General features: G+C 47.7%; 1 protein-coding gene across 21 annotated transcripts in view; it reads right to left on the bottom strand.

The window, feature by feature from the left end:
* Positions 1-27,553, bottom strand: part of celf2 (cugbp, Elav-like family member 2) — a 186,776-nt gene that overhangs the window by 73,376 nt on the left and 85,847 nt on the right. For 6 of the 21 annotated variants that reach the window (XM_061761897.1, XM_061761894.1, XM_061761902.1 and 3 more), the window contains exon 1: positions 14,632-14,858. The exons of 1 other annotated variant lie outside the window; for it this stretch is intronic. In XM_061761897.1, coding sequence (XP_061617881.1) covers positions 14,632-14,684 — 53 coding nt within the window. In that variant the 5' untranslated portion in view covers positions 14,685-14,858. Of the gene's footprint in view, positions 1-14,631; positions 14,861-27,553 lie in introns of those variants that run through there. 14 more of the 21 variants (XM_061761888.1, XM_061761896.1, XM_061761892.1 and 11 more) reach the window with 4 other exon arrangements.

Genomic DNA, 27,553 nt, shown 5'->3' with positions numbered 1-27,553 from the left:
ATTATCCAGGTGGTGGCTAGCTTAGCACGACTAGCCTCGGCTCGCTCCGAGATTCTTCATTGAACCCGGAAAAATGAACACTCTCCATTTAGTTAATGTCAGAGTCGCGGGTTCGAGTCCCCGCGCTGAGGCGCAAGTGTTTCAAAATCTGCAAACCATGTCGGCAAAGACAACACAGCAATGACTTTTGTTAGGCGAATGAGTGAGAAGTCGTAGCAAGCGTTTCTGGAAAATTGATGCCACGACACGACACGCACGCACTCACAGACTCGCGCGCACACTCGGGAATGGTAAATTGGTCTTGTTTGTCCTTGGTAAGCGTAGAAAACAAGCGCCTTCGATCCGGCGGATTTCTCTCCATAATGTCGAGCGCTTCCCTCCTTTTATCCGCACGTCCTCTTCGTCTTCTTGTGGAGCATGTAAATAAATTGGTCCCCTGGTGCGCGCGCGCGCACACGCACGCACGCACGCACGCACACACACCTCTCGTGCTGCACCAAATTAGCACAGGTTCTATGTCACCCCGGTAAATAAAATAATAAATGAACAATGTGCTCATTAATAAGCCATGTGTTCGAGTGAGTGTGTGCGCCTCCTCGACACGGCAGCCAATCACAGGGCGCTTTGCATTTCAAAGTCGCGCGCTTGTCCGTTTCATCTGTGGCCACCGAAACGCTCGTCTTGCTATCTCGACACGCGCGCACACTCGCTTTATTCCCAAATTCCATGAATTATGAAAAAGTGGAAATGGAACGCTTTTTTTTTTTTTTTTTTTAATATAGCACGCACACACACACACACTCATTTGAACAACATTTGGTGCGCGCACAAACACTCAACCACGCTCACACACAAATATATGCAGGAAGACACACCACTCACCCAGACACACACGAACACAAAACCTACAACACACATACACTGACTTTGACACATGCGCACACACATACAAGCACGAAGACACACAAACGCGCACACAGACAAACACATTCGAGACACACACACAAACACATGCACACGCAACAAAAGCCACAACACACGTGCACAAACACACTAAAGTGTAAAGAGAGCACTTCCTTCTTTTTGTTTTTGTTTTTTTTACACCTCACTCAATTTCGACAACATTTAGGTTCTTCAGTTTGCGAGTTCACCACGAGGCGGCGCTAAATCTTCATCCGACGCCACGCGCGCACACGCCTAAACGTGAGCGCTAAACGGAGGGGAAGCGGCAGCATCGCAGCTGTCACTGCTCTGCCGAGAGAATTCCCAAGACGGAGACGCTAACCCTATCACGACTGCGATGCGTCGAACACAACGACCGAGTTGCTGAAACCTCGCGGGAACGCAGCTAACCGGTTAGCCGCTAACAGCATAACGAGCACAGAAGACAGACGCAGTCCGGCGCGAATTGTGAGAAAAGCGTAAGCAATTGACGCCCAAAAAGCTCATAATTGCCTCCAGTATATCAGTGCTAATCATAATGTGGAATGCAGGCTCCCCCTAGTGGCCTGCAAAAGAATCTCTGAAATAAATGTTCAAACTGTGGATAATGTGACGTGGGTTGAAATGATTTTTTATTCCAGTACATTTGTTAAGTACAGTTCAGTTGTATTTAACTGAGATACAATCTAGTTTGTCTTGAAACACTAACTTTTATGCTTATTTTCATTGAATCATTATTTATGAAAAACAAGCAGAGTTGAATTTGTCAATAGGCGGCTTTGACTGTGCTTTTAATTGAATCATTTATTGCTTCTGCAAAAAACCGAAATGAACCTTCAGAGTTGTCCAGTTTTTTTTCAGGATCCTTTTTTTTTTCACGATGAAAGCGCCCGAGTGTGTCTACGTGCAGCCCATCTGTGTGCAACGCTGCTTTTAACACCGTTTCAACACCCCTCCCATTTGACACGTTCGCGCGCACGCACGCACACACTACCCACAATCCCCTGACCAATCAACACACACGTTTAAAACACTTTCACACGTTCAACTTTCGCACCCTCGGAGGAATTGCCACCTCGTCGTTGACGTCTCAATCTCATCTCCATTTTGAGGTGTGTGAGCGCATGTGTGAGTGCACACACGTATACGTGTCACAGCGTTTATCTTCGAACACGTGGCAGAATGTTTCACGAACAAGGACGCCCGCACAAGTTTCCTGGTGGACGCAAGTGGCTCTGTTGTCCAATCACAGAGCAAGATTCGTCCAATCAAAGAACTATCATTTCGTCCAATCGCCGAGCTTTCTCTTATCGTTTGTCCGATCATTGCGCTGTTTTTAGGAAAAATCTTCAAATTGTTCAGCTTCATTCTTCCTACATTCGCCCAATCAAAGAGCTTCCTTCGACCAAAATGCATCCAATCGGTGAGCTGCCTCTTCCACAAGTTCGTCCAATTACTGACCTTCTTCTAGCAAAGTGCGCCCAATTACTGAGCTTCCTGTGACCAAAATTCGTCCAATTACTGTGCTCCCTTCCACGAAGTTCCACCAGTCGATGAGCTCCGTTCAACATTTCCCTCCAAACTTTTAACAATGTGTCGTGTGGTCAAAGCAAGCTAATAAAAGGAAACCGCTGGCTAATAAATCAATATTATGACTGACGGCTCATCAGATCGCGGGCGCAGACATCAAAATGTCAGCCTAATCCCTTCCAAAGTGCGATATTACGTTTTAATCCTGGCGGCCGTATTGAGTCTGGGATTTACAGCGGCACTTTGATGGACCGCGAGCGGCGAGGCAATAAAGTGATGCGGACGGGCGCCAAATGGATATGATCACAACTCGTCACGTTAAAGAGCGGCGCGCCATCCATCAGCGTGACAAAACGCCTCTCCGGCGTGGCGCGATGTTGGTCTCAACGCTTCACTTCGCCGCCGCGCGCTAACCGCCCGCGTACGCGATCATTATCCCGCCCTCCCGTCCGCTGCGTTTTTTGCGGGAGGGAAATGAGGGATAAAACGGCGGCCTCCGTTTGTCTCCGCTGCTTTGTCAAATGAAGTGATTCAAGTTCGCCACGGCAAAGGACAGGAAACATTAGCGCTAAAGGCGCACGTAAATTAGCCCGTGGCGCATCGGTTCATCAATAGCAATTAAGGTCGCCGAGCGCCCCGTCGGGCCGCTGGATTTCTTTTGAATGATGAAGTGAACACGTGCAAGAAACACTTTGTTGAGCGCCTTCAAGATGCCACTTTTGAATTTGTTCCAATCAATAAAAACGACATTCGTCCGTCTCGCCGACCAAAACAACAACGTCAAGAATCTATTTATAGTGTGCGACTATGCCGCAGTCTTCGTGTGTTGGAGCTGTGCCTTCGAGGGGCGTGGCCTAATGAGTGACGTTGGCCAGTAAGAAGTGCAATATTTATTTGACATTACAATCCATTTACCAACTGTTTAATAAAATACATTCATGTATTTTTTCACTTAATTACTTACACTCAATCAATGTAACCGTGATGGAATGAGATAAACGAATGAAAATAAACACAAAATGAGTAAATACATTTAACTAACCAAATTTGGGAGGGAAAAAAACAGCTCAATGAATGCGCCAAATATTTCTGGACACTTTCATCTTACTGCGCTTCATGCAAGGGGCAAAATATTAGGAAGCCGTCCCGGTAGCCTAACGGACATTAATTAAGGACGAGTGTCAAATCAAATCAACGATGAGCATTGTCGTCTTTGGAAAAGCCCAATTTTGGAATTCCATCATGCGGATAACGAGAAAACACGGCCGAGCTCGCTCGCCATTCTAACCCCTGAAATGAGATCCCTCACAGCAATCTCATCGTTTCAAAGCGGACCGGGATGGGGAGGGGTTTGAATCCGAGGAGAGGTGGACGGACGATACGGGATTCCTTCAGGATTTTATTTGTCATCTTCGGGAGCACATCAGGACGACGTCAAAACGTTTGCCACAATCAGCGCATCACGTGCGTGCACGTCCACGGGATGAGTTCGGTGTGCAAGTCCCAAACGTACATTCATCTTGTCCAAATCTTCCCAAAAGCCGAAGACGAAACCTCCTTTCCTTCTCTTTGTGTCTGTAACTCATTCAACTGTCGGCCTTCCCAGTTAACATGGATATCAGAATCAGAATCATCTTTATTTGCCAAGTATGTCCAAAAAAACACACAAGGAATTTGTCCCCGGTAGTCGGAGCCGCTCGAGTACGACAACAGACGGTCGATTGACAGAGAACGCTTTGGAGACAGAAAGACGGTCGCTATTTGACTTCTACAGCCGTCAATGGCAGCGAATGTGAAGTTGATGATTTATTCAAGTGCCGATGTGAAGCTAAACATCTTTTGCATTTCTTTTGCTTCTCTTTAAACTTGCGTCTGATCACAACCCCCCCCCCCCCCGCACAGACAAAAAAACAACCAGTCCTCTGATCCCACTTTCAGTCCATGTGAACAAGACACAGAACAGCGACACCTGAGAGCGGAGCTACATCACAGTAAAGTACAGCCACACACGAGCGCATGCGAAGGCGAAACGGCGAAACTCGCAGTCAGTTGGCTGTGTTGTGACATGAATATTTCATGCCGTTGGTGTTTAAAGCATCATTTGTCATGCGTGTGTGATCCATAATGCAGGTTTTGATAATTGGACTGGTGATATGTTGGGTTTCGTGCCGCTTTCGCCGCACGGTGAAGTCATCAATGTGCGGCGGACACAGACGAACGCGCACACGCCCGCGTGATGTCCACCCAACGACACGCACACATCGAGCTTGCATTTATTACTCACTCGTCATCGTTTGCCTCGATTTAGCAAAAGGTAAGTATAATATAATAAAGTATATGATGGTAAAGTATAGTAAATGTATTATCTATTATATAGCATCGTGTAGTATACAGCGTAACATACTACAGTATAGTACAATAATGAACACCATACAATGGTGTAGTGTCATGGAGAGTAGTATAGTCCAGCATTTTAGATTACTGGACAGTATAGTCTCGACTCCATTATCGCACAGGCCGGCACGGTGGACGACTGGTTAGCACATCTGCCTCGCAGTTCTGAGGACCGGGGTTCAAATCCCGGCCGTGCCTGCGTGGCTTTTTCTCCGGGCACTCCGCTTTCCTCCCACATCCCAAAAAAACATGCATGAATCGGCGACTCTAAATTGCCCGTAGGTGTGAATGTGAGTGCGGATGATTGTTTGTTTCTATGTGCCCTGCGATTGGCTGGCGACCGGTTCGGGGTGTACCCCCGCCTCCCGCCCGAAGATAGCTGGGATAGGCGCCAACATGCCCGCGACCCCTGTGAGGATAAGCGGTGGAAAAAAAAACTGGATAGATGGTATAGTGCAGTGCAACATACAAGAGTCAATTGTAGTCATCTCAAAAATACAGAATAGTGTGTGTGTATACGTGTGGATGTGTTTGTTTGTGTTTGACTGTGTGTTCTTGTGTCTGCGCGTGTGTGAGATAAGAGCAATCTGCCAGGTGTTACGGTTGGCGATAAAGGAAGCGAGCTCGGAGGAGAAGGAGATAGCGAGTGAGGAGGAGGAAGAGGAGTCGGCCTCCTCGGGAGGGTTCCGAACGAGCACCGCGCTCAATTTCTTTCATACGATACAATTAGAAAGCCTTATGTCCTTATATGGGTTATCATATTTCTGCGTGCATGAATGTGTGTCAGTGTCCATGTGTGTGTTTGTATTCATTGTTGCGGGTGTGTCTGTGTGCGTGTTTTCTATGTGTGTGTGCGCGCATGTGTGTACAAATCCCCAAAGCAAAGGCCACTCGCGTAATTGAAGGATGTAGCGACACCGTGATAGATACAAGTCGACAACTCTGTGTGCGTGTGTGTGTGTGTGTGTTTGTGTGTGCGGTGTAATGACCCCCCAAGGGAGAAGAAGGGCCCGGGGCCGGGCTGAGAAGACCCCCATCAACTAAGAGGACGGATGAAGGAGGAGGAAGAGGAAGCTGGAAGGAGCGAAGGGTGGCAGCTGTCGCCTCCCCGGGAAAGTAATTGGCCGAGCGCGCGGCCCCGAAACTGAGACGGTCATTAGCGGCGTCCCACCTGGCGCGAGCACGGCCCCCCCCCCCCCCACCCCCCCTTTGAAGGGATGTCGGAGGGCTTCCTGGGGTGTGTCAGTCACAAGATGAGGAGGAAGAGGAGGCCGGCATCTGAGTGTCATCTCCAAATCACGTTTGACAGCTTGACTGACAGCTGCGTACGGCAGAGTCGCGCATGGAAATATGAAAAATAATAAGCGGCCATGTTGGACCGGCTTGAGTGACAGGCGGGAAAAAGGAGGCGAGCACACGCCTCCTCTCTTAGAGGGACTGACAGGTACTGGATGGGACCGATCATGTGACTCGGACCGTTTCATGTCATGTGACCAGCCCAGTGTCCACTCATGTGACTTAGCCAGACAACGTCAAATGTTTCGGGACGTGTGCCACTTCCTGAGAGTCTGGCTTTTTGTTTTTTTGGGGGACCAATCCTTTGACGGGCTCATTCTTCCACCCCAAATTCATCCAATCATTCATTTTTCTCTCCACAGAGTTTTGTGAAAAGAGAGAAAGCGAACAAGAGGGCCGAGAACAAAGGAGGCGACTGGTGGAGGAAAGCGTGAGGGGGAGGATTCAATATATTTTTAATCTCGCAGATGTAATCAGATTACACGTCCGTCAGGAGCGACGTATTTCATAAGGAATAAGTAGTTTGGTGGCGGGAAAGAGGGGATCGGTGGGGGGGGGTACGAATGTGGACGAGGCACTTTGGCGCTGCGATGTACATCCACGCTGACACGCTGTAATAAATGCACTGGGAGGCGCTGGCAGAAACACAATGCCGTGTAATCATTTTACGGTGACAAACCGGAATTCCAATGCTGTCCCGTGTGAGTCCGGCCACGGGAAAATTGAATTAAGTGCCAAGTGCGCACATGCTTGAGGAAGACGAGGAGGAGGAGGAGGAAGAATAGAATAGCCAATTGGAGCGCTTTGGGTTCTGGCACAGCTTGCTCGTCTCGCAGGACGGCTCGCTTACCGCGCTAACGCACAGGAACACAAACGTCGGCGTTACAAAATGTTCACACGCATCAGCGAACACGTGTTCCACCTGATCGCTGAATAACATTGAAGTATAAAAAAAAAAAACTATACAATGGAAAATGATGAGTTACATGCTCGGAGCTACAGGCTACAAGATAAAAACTAGGAGATATAAGCAAGAAGCGATGAGCTACAATCTAAAAACCGCCGAAAAAGGTATGAGCTACATGCTACAGCAACATGGTATATGCTAAAAAAGGATGTATTTTTAATGACTTCTGAATTCAGTTTACTGTTTTAATGTCCTAATTCTAACAAAATATACCACATTTACTCATGTAGCAGCTTATTAAAACAATATAATGAATATTTTAAATGAATACATTCAATTCATAAGGAACACTATTGAGGTTAGCATATTGCCGTGTCCCTCGGCAACCATTTCCCTTTCTCACATGACCCCTTTGGAAAATTAATCGCCCACCCCTGAGCTATATGCTAAAAACTTGAAGCTACAGGCTAAAACCGAAGAGCAACAAGCTCCAGATGAGCTACAAGATACGTGCTACTAGCTTAAAACGATGTGTAGAAATCTATGAGCTACAAGAGCTGCAAGATAAAAACGATAAGTTACAAGCTATGAGCGACAAGCTAGAAGCTAAAAACTATTGAGCAAAAGGCTGTTAGCTCCAAGCAGTAAGTTAAAACGTAAGCTAAACGCTATCAGATATAAGCCAGAAACCACAGGTGCTACAGGCTGTTAGCTACAAGCTAAAAGGTATATGCTCCACGTTATCAGCTATAAACCAGAAACTACAGGCACGAGAGGGTATGAGCTACAAGCTAATAACTGTCTCAAAGCACACGTAAGGCTACAAGCCAAAAGTTCAATGTAGAAACGAGTTACCAGCAGAAAGCTAGGTGCTTGAAGCTAACATGTCACAGGTGCAAAAACGTGTTCATCACAAGTGTTTTCTGATTGTGGATATTTCTACAATTTTGGCACCCGTTGGAAGTCTTTAATCCCAAATTCCTTCCAGGGCTTTCGGCCGAAAGTCCACTCACTCAATCTAGCCAGCGGGACGAAGTCGCTTAATCTTTTTATCTCGGTCGAAGCAGTTGGCCATCGAGTCAGAAAGATCACACGCGCACAATGGTCTCAGTCTTTGATTTAAGATTAGCGCCCGGCGGGGTTTCCGGGGTGGCTGCCAGACGGAAGCGGGAAGAGGCCACCGCTGCCAGATAAAGGGCCCCATTGTTCATCGCAGTCCACGGAGACGGGCATACGAAAGTCCGACATGTCCGCCGCGGTCGTGTCCCTGGCTGACGACTTGCTGCCGTCAATAATTCGCGAGACGACGCTGACGAGGAGGAAGGGGAAATTTGCATAATTATCCGCACGGAGCGCGAGTGACGAGCGGCGAAGGAAGGAAGGCGATTGTGTGGGAAGAATTCACAATGTCGACAACAATTCTTGGATTCGCACCATTTGGACTTTTGGAGATCTCAGTTTTACAAAAAACTAATCTCAGTTTATTGTCATTGTGTTATCTTGTTAAAAAAAAAAAAAAAAAAGTAGTAACTGTCAACTTTGGAGGAGATTTTTTTAAAATAGTCTAAAATCTTGGAACATTCAACTTTGGTTGGTTTTATTTTTAATTTCATAAACTACTGTGGTATTGTTCAACACAGTTTTAAACAAAAAAAAAAGTGTGACAAATATTCACTAAACAAGTGTGATATTGTGACATTTAACTTTTGATACATTTTTATTTTTGATTAAAAAAAAAGTGTGCTATATCATTCAACATTTTGTTACATTTTTTAATGAAAAATCATGTGGAAAAATGTAAAACTTTTGTTAATTTTTTGAAAAGTAAAAAGTTGTTCAAATTTCCCATTCAAGTTTTGTTTCTTTTTTTTTTTTAAATTGAGTGCTATCATTCAGCACTTACAAATATTCATGAAACCTTTTTACATAAAAAAAAAAAAATCAAAATAGAACGTGGGATATCTTGATGACATTGAATTTTGTTAACATTTACATTTTTTTTGCGGACATCAGTTAAGTCAAAATATATAAAGGTTTAATCCTTGCTAATATATCTACCTTCCTGGGATAATCCTTCATCTGCAAGCTCTGCATTGCTATGGCAACCAGGATCTTTTTTTCTCGTCTCCCATTTAACAACGGTAAAGTCCTCCGCGGAAGCCGATGATGGCACGTCTCAAGAAGTCGAGGAATGGGATGGGGGGGGGGGGGGGGGGAACCCCCCCCCCCCCCCCCCAAAAAAAAACGGGGGGTTAGAATTCTGAGACGGGAGTGCGGTGAAACGCGAGAATCACATTAGGATGATCTCGTTTCGCGTCATCCTCATTCAGCGGCAGCGTGACGGCTGAGAAGGGGTGGGGGGCGGGGGGGATCTTTCCACATTCCCAACAAAAGCAAGTAGGACACGGAACCTTGGGGGAGGCAATCCAAGGGATCTGTACTTCACCGGAGGATTGATTTGTCGGACAACTACAACTCTGGTGGGAGTTTTATATCGTGGACTTTTTGTTGAAACGTTTCATTGAATAAACCCTCATCGCTATACAGCAATTTTAACTGTCTATAGTGGACTATATATATCTGACTCTTGGTCTGAAACAATCGAATTATGCCTCATCCTTGACTTAGTAGACTATATTGTTGATTGAAGGGTTGAAATGATGAATATGCAAATAATCACGAATCACTATGCCGCAGAGGGAATAAAAAAACCTCAAATAGCGATGAGGGATGATTCAAATAATCGTTTCAACTGTAGAGACATATCGTCCACTCCAGTGTATAAACATCTTTATACAGTCAGTAGGGAATGAGTTTATGCGGTAAAAGAAGCAAAAACAGCGGGAATTTTTTTTGGACTCAAAACGCTGATGATGATTTAGGTGCGTCAGGAAAAATAGATCGAAAATAACGAGTGAAAAGCAACCGTGGAATGCTGCTCAAAAATAGCAAACCTGGACGGGTGCAACTTGTGCGGCGCTAGCTTTAGCCTAGCATCTTGTCATACCGCTGACCTATTCACTGTGACAGCAAAATGACAATTACTCACCACGTTCACGTTGGGAATTTTTGAAGTTACTGAGAAAATGAAGAAAAAGGTTTGCTTTGAGACAATAAAGTGGAGGAAAAAATTCCGCCCCCAAAAGTGTAGTACAACGTTGTACCACGACACTCGACTGGAAGTCCATGCAGCACTGCGATCACCAAAACAGAGAGAGAAGCAAATGCGAACCAACCGGGTTCGGGTAAAAATACAAATAAGTGAGGGTTTCTGTGAATAATCTCGGGAAAGTTTATGCGCAATATGCGAGCACATTTTTTGGATGATATGGTTTGGTTGAAAATGTTGCTATTTAAATAAAAAAATTTAAAAAAGCCACGTCACGGGAGACCCGCAAAAAAAAACAACAACAAATTGTCACTGGCTCATTTTAATAGCACAAGACTGAATGAGCAAATCAACTCTTGATTTTGTACACAAGCCAACAGAGGTAGTAGGTGAGATTTCACTTTTGTATTTTTTGAAGGGGGCCTCAAATATCCTTACACTTAAACTACAGTGCCCCCCCGACTGCTTTGACATGCACACGACACGTCGAAAATATTCGAAGCAAGCGAGACAAGACGAAGCGGGGTGCTTGACTCTAAAGGAAATCGTTTTTTGGGGTTTTTTTCCCCCCCGCGCCACTTAACGGGTGTCACACTCCTCACAGCGCAGGTCTTCCGGAATGTTCGGCGCCGAGCGGGGGGGGGGAACGGCGGACGCTTATCGAGCGAGGCGACGCCCGGGGGACGGCGGGGCGTGCCGAGCGGCCTCCCGCGGGACTCGTGTCCAATTACAGCTGAAAATGAGGGTCCAGATTGGGGCCGCGAAAAGCGGCGTGATGATAGAATAAATGGGATGGATGGAAGGGGGAGGGGACGGGGGCGTGTGAGGAGGCTCCGAGGACACGAGGAGCACTTGGAATCAATGGGCCGGGACGATGGAGCGCGATTCCCGGGGGTGTGCGAGAGTTCCCCGCCGATTGCCGCGATTGGGAGCGAACGTCACCGTCGCCGGGACGGAACTCAAAGGCTTGAGGACATTTTCTCATCGTCGGATCGGAATTTGCAGGACAGCTCGCTTTGTCCAAGTCCTGGTAGAGACCAGTCCGAAGTCCAAAGCTCGTCTGAAGCGTTGCGTCGATGTTTAGTCGGGTCTGAATTTGGAGTCCAAGTGTTGAGTCCATGTTTGTTTGGGTATAATTTTGGAGTCGGGTTAGGTCTGCCCGTTGAGTCCAACAGGGACACTTCAAGTGGAGTCTCGTTGTGGCTCAGTTGTCCATGTTTGACTCCTTCTCGAGTCAAAAACCGACGCGCGCCCTTGAGCCACTCCACCGCACTGCCAGATGGGAGCAGCCAACTTCACAACATCTGAATAACGTCAGTGGCGTTTTCTTTTTCAATAAATGACGACTAAAACGATAAAAAAGACATTCTAATCGGAAATGTGATTTTTGTCCTTTTTCCAGTTGTCCAACTCATTTGGGGAAGTTGGATGACTTTTACAAAGAAGTTTGACAGAAGAAGTTGAGCCGTCACATGGTGTCTCATGACCGAGGCCACCTGTGTGCTGATTGGCTGCCGGCTGGTCATGTGACGTGTGAATCAAACTGTGTTGTCATTCCTCGTGTCAGCACACAAAGTGCTAACTGTGTCGTGTCGCCCGCGTGATTCGCTGGAGCCTCAACAGGAAGTGAAAAGCCAGTAACAAACTCATCGCAAAGTGAATTTGTATGTTATGTGTTTCTCAATAAAACGGAAAAAAAAAATTCTAAATTCAAAACTCAAAAGTGAATGTGTCTATTCTGTTTTTAAAGAAAACAAACCAAAAAAAATAAACTAAAAGTGATGAATGTTCTGTTTTTAAATTCAACAAAAATAACTAAACTCAAAGTGAATTGTTATATTCTGCGTTTTAAAAGAAAACTTTTCAAAAAATCGATTAAAAGTGGTGATTTGAATTTGTATGTTCTGTTTTTAAATATAACAAAAAAAAACGGAAAATGAATTATGGTCTGTTTCGAAATGAAACGTAAAAAAACTCAACAAAAAGCTCAAAATCAGCATCGCCAAAATCATACTAGTGCCATTGAAAAAAAAAATTAATAAAAGGGAGACTTCGGGAGGCGTCCATTGATCCCACATTTCATTGGTCGGCAGGCTGGTGTCTATCTCTGCTGACTTTGGGCAAAAGGCGGGCTACACCCGGGACCGGTCGCCATTCTGTGTCAGGGCGCAGGTAGACATACAGCGACGATTGGACGCCGGCCCGTCAGAACTGCCGCTCGCTCGCCAAGCGAAGTCCGTCATCGTCTTCCCGTACGAACTAGCCGGCGCTGCTAGCACTTAGCGCTGCTAGCAACATCGACAAGTTGCAATAAAGTTCCAAACTGCAAAGGTCGTCGCGTTCGAGTTTGCCAGGCGATTGTTTTGCTTTGATGGTTTTTTTTTGGGTGCAGCGTCGGCTTTTCTTCCCGTTTCACGCGCAGCGTCCGTCCGTCACTCGCAAACACATTTCAGCACACGCGCACACGCTGCGCTTCACCCGGCCGGGCCTTGCGCCAAGTTTGTCTTCACTTTGCTGACTCTTACAACATCGCACAACCGCCACGACCCCCACACACACGTGCTCACAATTACGCACACATAAACACAGAGTGAGATTGAAGGTTTCCATATGCACGGCGCCTTTTGAGAATAAGCTCAGCGACAGCCATAGGGCATGATTAGTGTGCGTGTTTGTGTGTGTGCGTGCCAGAGAGATGAAGACGGAGCGCCGTCCGCCTGGTGCTGTATTATTGAACACATTTGTCACTTTGTGCCAAACGTGCTACACTCGATGTGTGTGTGTGTGCGCGTGTGTGTGTGTGTGTGAGCGCAAAGGGGGGGAAAGAGACTCTTCAAAGAAACGACGAAAAAGCCTTTCAGCTGCTTTGATTGACAGGTTGATGTCATGCATTCTCGGTCTGATTCCACAGTGACAGCGCACACACTCAAAAACACACACGCGCACGCACGCCATCTTACACATGGGATGCATTTGAAATCCTTCCTACTGAGGAGATATTAAACAATAATTTGCAAGAAAAAAGGAATCAAAGAGGCCAAATGTGCGCGCACACACGTGCAGTGCAGTGTGTCAAGCCAACATGAACACACACTTTGGCTGTTCAATGAAGCGCATACATCAACACGTACACACAGACAAGTACACGGTCCACACAAATGAGCCTTGACATCCCATAATAACAACATGACTTGTAACCGTGATGTCACCGTGTGAGCATTACGTTACAGTGTGTGCGTGTGTTACATAAAAGTGTGCGTGGACGCGCTCGTCCCTGCAAAAAAGTGTCAACAACAAAGGACAGACGGGGTCTTCGGTGTGCACGCGTGCGTGTAGTACACACAAGTACACGCGCACCCTCCCGGATATGATAAAGTAGGAGCGCAGCACCTGCGTACGAATGAGGACTTACGATAATAAAAGGCCTTTTTCTGTTTTGGTTTGTGTTGCATTATGGTGTGACATTTCAGTCCGAAAGTGTTACGTTACATTGCAGTGTGTGTGTGTGTGTATGCACTGTTACAGTACGTGTGTTACATTAGATTGTGCAGGTTGCATTTCAGTGTTTGTTACATTCCATCGTGTTAGATTTGTGTGTACATTACAGCACGTGTTACAGTGTGACCGTGTGTGTGTGTGTGTGTTTGTGTGGGAGTGAGTAACGTTAGTGTTACAGTATGTGTGTTACATTAGTACGTGAGCAATGCATTCCAGTGTGTGTGTGTACGTGTTGTTACAGTTTGTGTGATAAACTACAATGTGTGTGTGTGTTGCATTCCGGTGTTACGGTGTGTGAGCGTTACATTCTCGTGTCTACGTTGCTGTTAGTTTGTGTTACATTAGTGTGTGAGCAATGCATTCCAGTGTGTGTGTGTGATGTTACAGTTTGTCTGTTACATTCTAGTGTGTACGTGTTGTTACAGTTTGTGTGATAAACTACAATGTGTGTGCGTGTTACGGTGTGTTATAGTCTCGTGTCTACGTTGCTGTTAGTTTGTGTTACATTAGTGTGTGTGTGTTACATTCCAGTAAGCCTATGCATTATGTTCCAGTGTGTGACTGTTACGTTACACCCCCCCGCTCGTCGCTCGAAATGACGACGAGCGCCTGTCGGCAGCAAACCGTTCCGTGGAAATCGCAAAGTAGGAGTGCAGAACCGTCGTAAAAACGTCGACTTGGGAGAAAAGCGCTTTTGTGCGCAAATCAGCCAAGATGCTCAACTGCTGCTGTGAGCCGTGTGGGAATATCTCCAGAGAAAATTCCTGAAGGGGAGTCATGATGGGGGGAGGGGGGGTGCTGGGGGGGGGGGGGGGGGGTGGGTATGGGGCGGACAGTTATGTGTTGTCACACTCAAGTTTGAGGCGGGTTGACGAGGACGCACGCCGGTCCGGGTTCCGGCGTGCGCTGACTCGCCGCCCTCCCCGCGACGGACCCCAGAGGGGGCGAGGCTTACCTTAAGACGTTCCAGCTCTTGAGGGGGTCCAGGTCTGAAATGATAGAAACCATGATGGCAGGAAGGAAACAAAAAAGGGGGAGGGCGCACGGTGGGCGCGGCGTGGGGGTGGGGGGGGGGGGGAGAATGAAAAAGAGGAAGGGGCGTCGCGGAAGAAGACGTTTTAAAGTCCGTCGGCCGCGAGATGCGAGGCGATGCGAGCCGTCCTGCTGCTGCTGCTGCCTGACGAGAAGTGGCGGCGGCGGCGGGAGGCGCTCTCGCTCTCGCTCGCTCTCCTCTCTCTCGCTCTCTCGCCCCCCGCCTCCGCCCCCCCAACACTTCCGCTGCTTTCGTCCCAACATCCGAACGCAACTGAAAGCACACGACAACACGTTTGGAAAATGTTGTCTCTGAAAAGGGCAGCACGGTGGAAAAAGTGGTTCGCACGGCGCTTCGCAGTTCTGGGCTCCGGGGCTCGAATCTGCAGCTTGAATGCTGCTTGCTTTGCGACTGCTTCTTGACTCGGTTTTCCAACTTCGCCCCCAAACCGGGTGAGGGCGATGAGAGGCCAAACGACTTCCAAGACGAGCACAACAGTCCACTTGCCGTCCATTGCGACGAATGAGAATATTTTTTTTTTTTTTTAAATCTCATCATGGCATCATTTTTTCCCCCCTTTACTCTTTTAGACTGACTGTACATTTGAAGAAAAACAAGCACAGGGCTCCCATCAATTAAAACAACTGCATTGAGCGGAACGGTGCGATGTATTTTGAATAATTCGAAATGGCGGTATATGGTATTACATCACACCGCTCTGAACTGGAAATGTTTTTTTTTGGACTCGCAAACGGGTGTCAACGTGGAAGCGAAAGAGTTCGTGTCAACATAGAAAACCGTTAAGGGGGGGGGGGGGGGGGGGAAGGAGAAGTGCAGCCCCAAAAGCAGAACGGCGCCCACTTCCTGTCTGACACGCCGCCACATCCTGTTGACGTTCTTCCCTCCTCTCCTAATCGGGTTCACGCCAGGTTAACTTTCGGCTTGAAATTGGTGAGGAAGAAGCTAATGGCGAGCTAGCGCGTAGCGTCCTCCGCATCTCCCGCCCGCCGCCGCGTTGCGTACGCCGAGCTTGAAATAGCCGCTGGACATCTGCTTGGCTGAGGAAGAGGAGGATGGAGAGACTTGACAGCCTCTCGCTCTTCTTCCTCACTCGCTATTTCGGTCTCTCGCCCTCACACACACACACACACACACACACACACACACACACACACATCACGGTGGTTGACAATGTTAATTTGTGCGTAATAATCACGATGGCGTCGCCAGGCACACGTGTTTGCACCATGACCGTGGCTGGCATGAATATTATATCGAATATATTTTTGTTGCCCTCGGCCACAAAGCGGGCGACTGTCCCTTTAAGAGGCGCCCGACCTCATTCACGCCTACAGGAAGTATAGCAACGACGTCAGAGCGTGGCAACATGCCACAGCTTCTTAGTATGACATCATAGCAGGGCGACACTGTGACATCATAGCATGACATCATCCATCTTTCGGGGCTTGTGCGCAGCGTTTCTGGACCGAACCAATCGACCGTTTGATCATTTTGGCCAATTGCAAATCGAGTCGCAAAGGAAATGCCGTATTAGAACATTAGAACAGCAAATCAAGATACCAAAATTGCATATGTTCAGAAGTGCAGGCCTTTTTTGTTACCAGTCCCACTTTCAATCATTATGAATGAATAATAACAACATTGAACAACAGTTCATTAGCGTGTGATTTCGGTTAACGACGACAAAATGTGGCCCGCGACAAAAAGGAGTCTGGCACCGATTTCCTCTCGTTTTCATTTCATGACTGAAAAATGCTCGGAGAATAAAAAGCCTCACCGACTTTGATGAGAGAAACGGCTTGTGACAAAAGCGATCTCGGGCGATCGAGCGCACGTGCGATTACAGCGGCAGCCATCAGCTCATCGACGGGCTCGCGCACGCACGCGCTGATTTGTCGCCGGCGCGCGTGCGCTCACATTAATTGCACAGTCGACGTGTCGGGAACGATATCGCGTGGGTTTCCTCGAACGCAACGATCCGATTGGAATGGATTTTTCCCCTTTCGCTTGTATAAAAAGTCAAATCGACTGCATGTTGAATTCTTCAATTGATGAGGGTTGATTCCGAACTGCGAAAGCGAAGCGAGCTCCAAGCCGCCGTGACGATTAACGCGCCTCGGACGAGCACATGCTCGAGCGCGCTAGCATGTGCGTGAAATATGCGCGGCGGGATTATTTCATAAACGACATTTGATCCCGTCAAACACGCCCGGAGGCAAACGCCCACGCGTGGCCCCCGCACCGCACCATCACCCCGACAGCCATTCGAGTATACAATTGGATGCTTTTAAATCTGCACTTTTATTACCATTCATTATTTGTAAACAGAAACTTGCACGGCAAAAGGCGCCGTGTTGACAACACCCACGCACAACGCACAAAATGGATGCCTTCACTTTATGGATTGCAGCTATTTGTATGCACCCAGATTGGGGAAAAAAAACAAACCTCAACGTTTCTTGACGGCAACTACATTTCACAGTTTTTTCACTTTTTAATAATTTTGCAAAAATGTCAGTTTTTTTTTTTCCCACGCTGTCCTGATGGGGCGGCCGGCGTGTGGAGAATTTTGAGGGAAAAAAATAATAAAAATAATAAGGCTGTATCACTGATAAAGTGAGTAACCCTTAATACATTCCTTCAGCACTGTATTGATGTGATTTCTTATTTTTATTTGTGACAATTCAGCAACATTTAATGTCCTTATGGGTAGAATTTTCAGGAAAAAAAGCATTCAACCCATTTTCAAAAGAGAACCAAATGTGAATCGCCGTGAATACTTTTGGGATGCACTTTTAATGGAAACATTCGATATCTGATATCTTTTTGAGGAACTCACAAAAAATAGCCCTTCAGTAAAAGTTAGCCTCAGAAAGCTCGGCCGACGACCTCATTTTCGGTCAACGTCACCGAGGGGGAAAAAGCGGGACGGGAAACGAAAGCGCCGCTCGGTCGGGCCTGGCGGGAGGCTGGAACACAACGCAGCGGCGTGGGCGGGCGAGTGGGCGGCTGAGCGAGGGGAAGAGGAAGAGGTGGAGGCTAAATTTAGAGCCGCTCCTAATCAACCGTCAGCGTGCATGTGAAAGGGTTCGAAATCGATGCGTGCGGCCCACTCGCTCGCCGAGTGAGGAAGAGGAAGGCGGCGCGAGGGCGCCCGAGTGAAGCCGTGGGCGTCCGCCGACATCGTGGCCAACTTCTCCTCCAATCAACACGCGTCTATTTATGCCCATCGCTCAGAAACGCGTCGATACGGCGTGGGCTCTAATGACGACGGCGATCGCAGCCTGGATGCAGGCTCCCACCCCCCGGTCCCCCCCCCCCCCCCGCACCCTACGAGCACAACGCAACCGCCCCGACATCTCTCATTAGCTGCCGATCGAACGGCGAACCGGATCGGCCGCACGGAGAGAAAACGCAATTAGAGCATCGCGCAAACGATTGCGCCGACCGATGATCGATAGCTAATCATCACCTCGGGGAGGGGGCGGGTTCAAGGGTTAAGTGTTCCAGAGAAACAATGACTTTCATGACATTTGATTCCATTTTAGTTACTTTTCTTCATTTGGGCGCAAAAAAAAGGGGATTCAAACCACAGATGGTTATTTTGGAACCAACCACATATTTGTTCGTCACACATCATAAAGTGATAACAAAACACGTCCTCCCAAAAAAATGATCTTTGTTGGAAAACATGATAGCATGTTGACCTCGTGACAAATGTGCCCAATTTCGACACATCGCAACCCAGATAAGTGAAGGTACTGGACTTTCAAAAGTGCGTTTAAAGCGTGCAGGAGGGTAAAAGCTGATTGAACAAATTGTTTTTGCACGCTCTCTCTTTATCGCGGATGTTCACGGGTCGCTCGGTCGGGAACGCGACGGCGCCTCGGAGACGAGAATCTCACGCAATTGTTTCCATTTCCAAACAGGTGCAGAGCCCATCGTGGCTCAGAGGTCAAAGGTCCTATTGAGCGGCACCCAATTATAGTTGATGCTCGGAAGTCCCACGACCCCGCCCTCGCCCGCCTCGCCCCGTAATAACGCGTGTGTGTGTGGAGCCTTCAATCATTGACATTTTCTGCCACGCGGCACAAACACACTGCAAAACTGTTTATTTGTGCGCGTTAGTGTGCTTTTACTTTCTCTCTCTCACACACACACACATAGATGTTGTCAGCTCGCCACGGGTTCAAAGGTTAGCGCGAGCAAGCGTACTTCCATTTGTGAAGGTGCCGATGGCTTGATGAAACATGTCTCGCTCGCACTGCGCTGCGTGTGTGCGTGTGTTTCGGGTGGGGGTTGAGAAGGTCACCTCGATGGAGGTGAACGTGTGTGCGTGTTCCTTTCGGCCCTCGCAGTGCGCGGCAGTCAAAATGTGATCTGGCGGCCTGACATTTGTGCGCCGTGAAAGGGGGGGAAAACGCCCAAAAATAGCACAAACAAGTCGGGAATGGAAAGAGTCCAGACAAGCGGCTGAGGATGGGTTCCCGCTTGGATTAGTGTGCGCTACTCTGGTACTGGACTCGGGGGGAAAAATACATGTGCAGCGATACTGTGGTTAAAATATCAGCGTGTCTCGGATCCGTAGCTTTGATTGTTGTCTTGGGTCCACGTTCGAGTACGGTGTCTTCGGTCCGTGTCTTCGTCAAGGCAAGTCGAAGCGCTTCTCAGGAGGCCCGCAGTTCACGATGATCAGCAACATCCCCGGGTCTAAATCCCCCAAGGGAAAACTCCATTCTGGGGAGAAAAGGAAGAACCCTTGAGAAGGGCCCACAGAAGAAGGACTTGAAGGATCGCTCCATCCATCCCGAGCCGCCATCCGGCCGGGACCCTGCGGTCTATCCGGTGGGCGCATTGTGTCACGTAACGCTGTGTGACCCAATAACACACACTTGACACAATCATCTGTTTCTCATCCTCTTGGAATCTTTTGGAGCCCACCCTCCACACACCCCTCCGCCCCTCTCCTCCCTCTTTCTACTCCTTCGCTCCAGGACTCAAAACGTAAACACGCAACGTCGCCAACTTAAGCTGACATCATCCGTCTTCACTCAATTATCCAAACGTTTACGAGCGAACGCCTCCGTCGTCCCCTCGCCCCGAAGGGTCCAGATGTGCTTTAAAGGCAGCCTGGAGGCGTCTACGCTAACTTCCTTAGCGAGAGCGTTGTCATGGGAAAGAGGAGAAGGAAGACGCGGAGCGGGGAGGGGGTACACCAAGGGTCTGGCTCACAGTCACAGAACCCTCGGAGCCACGATCCAAAGTGCTGAGTCGGCGCCGCCGTCCCTGAGCCGTCAATCGGGACACATTTCCCGAATCAGCGGTTTTTTTCTCCCTCAAAACATCACGTGACTCTATTTTTTTTAATGGGAGAAGGCATGTCAAGCGCGTTCCCATTCGGAGGTCCAAATCCTGATGGGAAGAGGCTGACGTGCCGTGATCGGAACGGTGAGACCTTCTTCTCGGCAAATCCGATGAGTTGTCATTTTAACAGCAGTCCGTGTCTCCGGTCTGCGTCTTGGGTCGTTATTTTCACGTGCCCTTTGTTTGTTGTAAAAGGTCACATGACCAAAGCGCTACCAGGAGTTATTATTTAATTGCATTTTTTTTTTTCCCCAAAACATTTTCCAATCCCGAGGTCCCTCGTAGCCACCACGGTGATCACACGCTCTCCGTTTTGGCATCGTATTAGCCGGGGAAACGTGTGCGCGTGGGGTCGGGGGGGGGGGGGCGAAAAGAATATTGCCGGGAAACAAAAGCGTGGCCCGATAAGCGGAGTGGCTTCATCAAATATGGATGGCGCACACGGCGTTCCTGGGAGCGCCGCCCGACCCCAAAACAATTACAAGCAATAAAGCCACGCTCCACTTTAATCACTGGAGCAACGTTTACATGAGTAATGCAATAAAGTGCACGCTCATATCGGCGTTATGAGCTCACGCCGACCTGCTCGTTATGCACATGATTATGTTTATGTCCCGTATTAGAGCTTTTCATTTGCCCGCTGTGCGGACGGCGCTCGGCGGAGGCGGCGAAGACGCTCGCAAACGCGACTGTCGAGATGATGATTTATTGCTTCCGGCGGCATCTTTTTGTCTTTTCTTTTTTTCCGTTCGCATCAGGTAACCAGGTTGTTCGTAGAAGAAGATACAGCAAGCGACGCTCGGATCCAAAAAGTACGAAAAACATTCCCGATTTTGGGCTTGTTTTCAACACAAGCAAAGCCACCAAAATGGCGAAGCTCGGCTGTCATGTTTGACCTCGAATCTTTTGTTCCAGAACGTCAACGAGCCAAACTGACGACCGACGACATTCCTTCACGATTCCCACGGAAATTCTGGAAGAAACCGTACATTTCAGAGTTTGTACGTTTTGGTTTTTACTTCACGTCCAGCATCTTTTTGTACTTGTCGCTAAGTATAGAGTACAAGTATTTTTATCGGCTCGGTTTGGAAGATACGTTAATAGTCGAGAGGAAAGATTTTGATTTCGGATTGTTTGTAGCTAATCATTCAAGTTTGGAATCAGAAGTCTTTTTAGTGGCTTGGCTTTTGGTGGATGTTTGTGCGAACATCTGGAAACTACGACGCGGAACATTTTTTTCTTCCGACGAGCGTCCGATGCAATGGCGGTTCGATCGAGCGTTTCCAGGAGGTTTTTATGAGAGTCTGCCGCACGCTGGGAAACTTGGACATTTACCGGCCGGCGAGAAGAGAGAGACATTTCCGGAACGCCGTCAAATGTAAATCAAGACACCGAGGCAGAAGTAGGAGGGGGGGCGGGGAGTCTGACGGAAGGTTCAAGAAGGAGGCTGATTAGGCCACCGGCGCCGCTGATTAGGCGAGATCGCGAATCGGCGTGATTACGGGCGGCGGCGGAGAAAGGTGTGAAGGCAACTTGACTCGCCAGGAACGCCAACGCCAACGCGACGAAACGTGAGGCGCTTCGGAAAGCTCGGCATCCCAACGCCAATTAACCCTCGTTGGATTTGCCAAACCTTTCAGCTCGTGCCTGCCCGTCGCTTGTGATTTGGAAGTCAGTTCTCGTCATGAGAATCAAATATTCATTTGGAGTTGTATTTTTTATTTTTTTTTAACCCCTTCAAAACAAGCTCAAAAATGACATTTTTATACCTTTGAGTTCCTGCCTTTTTTTCTCCTATTTGATAAGCTTTCACTTCTTAAAATGGCGTGCAGTCAACCTTTGACCCACCTTTGGGTTATGCTTGTGTTTTGATTGATGCATGTTTTCTGTGTTGGTTTTCTTTACAAAAAGGTTTGACTTTGTTTGTCTTAATAAATGTTTTGTTTCGTTGTTGGTATACTTGCTCTATTGCCCCAAAATTGAGAAGTGAAGTCAATTCACGTTCAAGTCTTGCGTTTACAATGAAACACATTTTTGCCCAAATCAAATTCAATCTAGACAATGGGAACTAACAAACGTACTTTTCATGTGTCAATCGGCCAAACGTGTCCACGATGGAGCAAAATGGTCAAATTCGATGTCAAGGCCATCTTGCCGATAGATTTCAAGAGCTGACGTTTTGTTGAAATGATTATTGATTAAAAACAAATCAATACATACATTTAAAAAACAAAGACGCATTTTGTCGTCATCTTACAGCCATAATATTATGATAGGAAGGTCAAAGTTTCACAAAGGAAGAAAGTCCAAAGATATTTACTCCGGTAATGTAGCATGGAAAAGAAGCTTTTATGCTGGAGAAAAAAAAGGGACGAGAAGATGAGAAAAGTAAGCCCTTTGCTCTCCAAAAATAAAGAGATTTTTCTTGTTATAATTTGCCGTTTGTTCTGCACATAATGAAGAAAGTCGTGTACGGAAAAGGCCCAATAACAACATTAGCGGATGAAGGAGAGGGGAATCAGGACTTGCCAACGAACGGAGCAAAATTGATCACAGGCGGTTCCCGACTGCACCTGAGCAGCTTTCATCTCGAGAATGATGACGACGACGACGACGACGACGATTTTTGGAAAATGTGGACCTGCTCCATCTTAACTGCCAAAGCGTAACTTTGAAGCCCGTCCGCCTGGGCCGCCCCCAACGCCGCGTGCACATTCAGTCCTGATCCTCTTCACATCTTCTATTTGTGGAATCGAACATCTTCGCCTACATCCCGCTAGCTGGCGAGCTAAGAGTCAGCGACTTGGCGGGAAGCCAGCTCGCCATCCCGGCCGTCGATAAGCCCGCGTTGCTCTCGCAGTCGTCGGAAAAAGTCAAACGCACAAACTCCAATCTGTTTTGTCCTTCCCCCCCGCGTCACTCCATTGACCTTCGACCCTTCCTTGCGAAACCTAACGAAAACGTTACACGATAAACATGCTAAAAACGAGCACCGTCGATATTGTGTCATGAGACTAAGTCATCTGACTGTGGCGCACCCTGAACTGGTCGCCAGCCATTCGCAGGGCACATTTCAACAAGCCAAGAATTGACGCCTATGGACTATTTCGAGCACATTAGCATCTTCACTTTCAAACAGATATTACAAAAATCAATGGAACACGAGTGAAAATCCACAAGCAAAGGATTACAATTGCCTTTCGAGCTCACAAGATGGCAGCAAAGCACTATTTTTGTCTCACTGAAGCTCCTCAACTGACTGCAAAATAGTTTCTTGACGCCAAGATGCCAGAAAATGGTACAAAGCCGCAAATTCATTCTTATCGTGAATTGAAGATTATTTCCTCCGATTTCTGCGTTCCGTTATCTTCCCAAACTCTTTCACGAAGATCAGGGAGCCGCGACTGATGCAAAAAATTAAAACGCTTAGCAGTTCAATAGGCGGAAAGGAATCGGAACGCAAACGGAGCGTTGCGCCTGACCACTTTGTTGCGTACCGAAGCAATTTGAACCAAACGGAAGAAAATAAGAAATATGAAATGAACCATATTTGGACAGCTGCAAAACAGTGACATGATGCCATGACACGGTGAGGTAATTTTACATTTGTATAATTTTCACAGTCAAAAGCAGAACAAGGACGAAAATGAGTCTGCCGGCCCTTTAAATGAGAGTTTAAAATGAAGCTAACGTGCACGTTTGTGGAACGTGGGAGGAAAAACACAAAGGCGGGGACGAGACGCGCACTTTGTACAAACACGTTTGCGTCTCAAGTCGAGGGTTGGACGCGACGGGCCGGATCTAAAAACAGCAGCAAACAAAACGGCAGCGACGAGCTGCGGGTGGCGGAGTAAACACACTCCCGCGGACGATAGCGGCTACCGAGAGCGTATCCTTATTTGATGATTTGGTTTGAAGTGCTAATTTGCTTGTGGTGCCTTTTATGCGGCGATGAGCGCGCCGTCGCCGCCGTTGAGCTTCCACTTCCCACCGGAGGGACCCACACGCTCCCCCCGGTGGACTTTTTGGCTTTTTTGGGCGACAACACAACAAGCACTCGGTGACGTACAATCAACGCACAATGGAGTCTTTTAACCCTTTGGTTCGAATGTTCATGGCCAAGGATATCAGAATCAGAATCAGAATCATCTTTATTTGCCAAGTATGTCCAAAACACACAAGGAATTTGTCTCCAGTAGTTGGAGATCCTCATTAGAATCAAATTAGAAATGTCAAAATGTATTCATAGCGTGTCCGACATGAATAAATGGACGATTCCATTCCATTTGTTCCCGAGTATTATTTTGTTTTACGCGAGTCGTTTTTGAAGGGCGGCACAGCGGACGACCGGTTAGCACATGCGCCTCACAGCGGTGACGTTGCGGGTTCGAATCCGGCCTCGCATCCCAAAAAGATGCACGGTCGGTGCACTGAAGACTCCAAATTTCCCGGAGGTGCGAGTGCTTGATTGTCTACACGAGGAAAAGCGCTATGGAAAATGCTCGGACTCCTTTTTTCGTCAAACATATTTCCAGTCAGGTGCTGATCGGATAAAACGACATTTCATCGTTGTTTCTTTGTATTTTGTATGTGGTAGTGATATATATAAAAAAAAACAACAACAACAACAACAACGCTAGTATTTCTTAAGGTGAAAGTAGCTACTATGATAAAATCATTTTTTGCTTTGTTTATTTTTAGAGAGTGGGGGCACAAGCATCTTGGTATCACTCTCCGGTACAGATACCCGAAAAATCGACTAAAGTGCAAGTAACAAAGCGTCTGTACTCGGTTCCCTCCCACCGCTGGCGAATAGGTCTCGTCGATTTACGACCTAACAGCGGCAAAAGATACAAAATTAGACCGAGCGGGAGCGTGACATCAGCTTACGTCGATTCGATCGGCGATCGGCGGAACAAAGCCCGGAAAGTATCTACTCGGCCGCAAGCGAACAGGTGACCCAGAAAAAGACGGCAGGAAGGAAGGAAGCTACGAAAGGGGAACAAAAACCCGAAGATGTATTTTTAGATACCAGGATAATGATTGCGGCCGGCCGAGGCGATGCTAAAAGCTGCCGGCTCGCAGATAACACTTGCACGCCGTCAATATCTGTCCTCCGCGTTTCCCACATAACAATTTCCTGCTTTTGTGCCTCCTCATGCTTGCGCCAGTTCAGAGTGTTGAGCAGATAAGGAAGTTGGTCCCAAGCAGTTAGTTGTTTCACAGCTCGAAAAAAAATGGCTAGCGACCGAGACGCCGCACCCCTCAAGGCTCGCGCTGTCACGGGCGAGCGTGGTCTCGGACCCGAGTGCAGGACACTCAACCGCCGGACGAGTGCGAAATGCCTGGAATATCGACTGCCAAACAGGTGAGCAGTCGAACATTTCACTTCCAAGTCCTGAAACTCGTTGCCGTGGTAGCGAAAGCCCAAACAAGCGCAGGGACAGGCAAACGTGCCAAGGGAGAACTCGCGGTCCGGGTCAGAAGCCTGAGGCCGATTCCCAGTCGTCAACCGGAGTGACGCTTCATAATGGCCAGGACCACTGACCAATCAGCGAGGGGGGCCGAGTCCAATCGAGGTTAGAATAGGTTTTGTTTCACAATTCCAAAAGAGTGGCCTATGATTGCAGCTGATATTCTCCTCCAAAAACTCTTTGGTTGTTTTTTGAGGCAAGGACTGCGGTCTGGCTCCAAATGACAACACTTAGCGATTGCGGCTTACGCCGCTTTGGAGGTGGGACGTGCGGTCACGGCTGGTAAACCGGCGAACTAGCAGGACCGCGGCGACATCGTGTGATGCGGTTCGAACCTGAGCTTGTGTTTCCTCACTGCATGTCGCCGCATCTGGTTCCCCCCCCCCCCCCCCGCCGTTAATCATCTCCATACGGGAGGAGGAGGGCTGAGGAATCCTCCAACATGTGGAGCTCATAAATCCTCCCGAGTGAGCTCAGGGCCAACCGGCGGTGGCAGGGAAGGAAAATGCAGCAAACAAATGGCCAAAATGTTCAACACTTCTCTGGGCTCTTTGCTGAAGATTTCTTAACTGCGTTACTTACTGCAAATGGTATGACAATTCCCAAAGGAGTGGTTTTTGGTTTGTTTTTGTTTTTAATCACATTGAAACTTTTGGCTGTATTGCGGCCACATTTGGCAAATTGAAATCCGTAGAAACGCTCGTTTTTAATTCCGACTGGTTTCCTGATTTCTGGGTTAACGTACATAACTATCATGGCTGACTTCCCGTTTGATTTTGGGCATGGGTGCTTGGGACTTTTCTGTCCACCAAATTTCATGTTGCTCGATGAAACTGGTGCGGGGGGGGGGCAGATTATTATGAATTTAATTTCTTTTAAACGCGCCTTTTCTCGTCAACATTGCTATTACGATGGAGCAGGATTGTGTTTGTACTCTACACGACGTGATCGTTGAAATATGCACAGCTGCGCTGACGAGTGCTCGGAAAAATACTTGAAAAAAGGTCTCCACGCGCACATTTGCACTCACGCACACGCACGCACGCGGACGCCACGGACGCGGGTGCAAACAAAGCGCTCGGCCGGGTGGCCTCGGGCCAGCGTGGGAGGCGAGACAGGTGGACGCTGCGTACTCTTCACCTGCGCTCGAGGGTCCTCAGAAAGCGAGGCCAGACTGAAGGGGGGCGGGGGGCATTGGGGATTCAAGTGGGAGGACCAGCGACCGCCTCAGGGTCCTAAAAGCGACCGTTCGCATGACGAGCGGCAACAATGAAAACAGAAAACCCCACAAGTCCAAATTGAGAGTTGGGCGTCTTCGGTGTAGTACCAGCTTGTGCCACAACACGACGGGCAGCACTGAGCTCTACTGGATGTCGATGCAATATAATTAAGAGAAGAAGAGCTTTCTGGCGCTTCGATATCCAATTTGGAATTCTCTCATTGTACGTGTTGCCGCTCTGTGTGTGTTGTTCAATTTCCATTAGCCCCTCGATGGGATTTTGCTTTCTATGTTAGCATTAAGCTAGCGGGTTTTTGCTAATATGTATTTTGGTTGAACATTTTGGTGATTAAATGCACAATGTTTAAATCTCTTCTATTTTAAGTGTCCGTTTTGGAAAAAAATTCAAGCGCCAGTGACAAGTTTCCATTTCTCATGTCGTTGCTTTGTTTTCATGAACCACTACAAGAATCCCATTTCTCAGAAACATACCAATCCAATCGTCATTACATTTGTTGTTGTGGAGCGAGATGTTCTCCCGAGATGTTTACGCTCATATTTATCCGCTAATCAGGCTCAGCTACCATTACTGTTAAAGACGTGCGCTTTATTTAATCTTTATTGTTTTGGTATCATTTATTTATTCATTTTTTTACGAGCCAACGACCGTTTCGAGCAGGTGTGGGAGACGCTTTTTTCATTCTCCATCTGTTTTGTCCTCGCTATGACAAGCGTATCGCACACCACGCACACAAACACACACACA

This window comes from Phyllopteryx taeniolatus, chromosome 22, assembly GCF_024500385.1.
Source record: "Phyllopteryx taeniolatus isolate TA_2022b chromosome 22, UOR_Ptae_1.2, whole genome shotgun sequence".
Lineage (NCBI taxonomy): Eukaryota > Metazoa > Chordata > Actinopteri > Syngnathiformes > Syngnathidae > Phyllopteryx > Phyllopteryx taeniolatus.
Note: the sequence above shows the minus strand (reverse complement) of the source record. Positions and strands in the feature narration are given on the sequence as shown.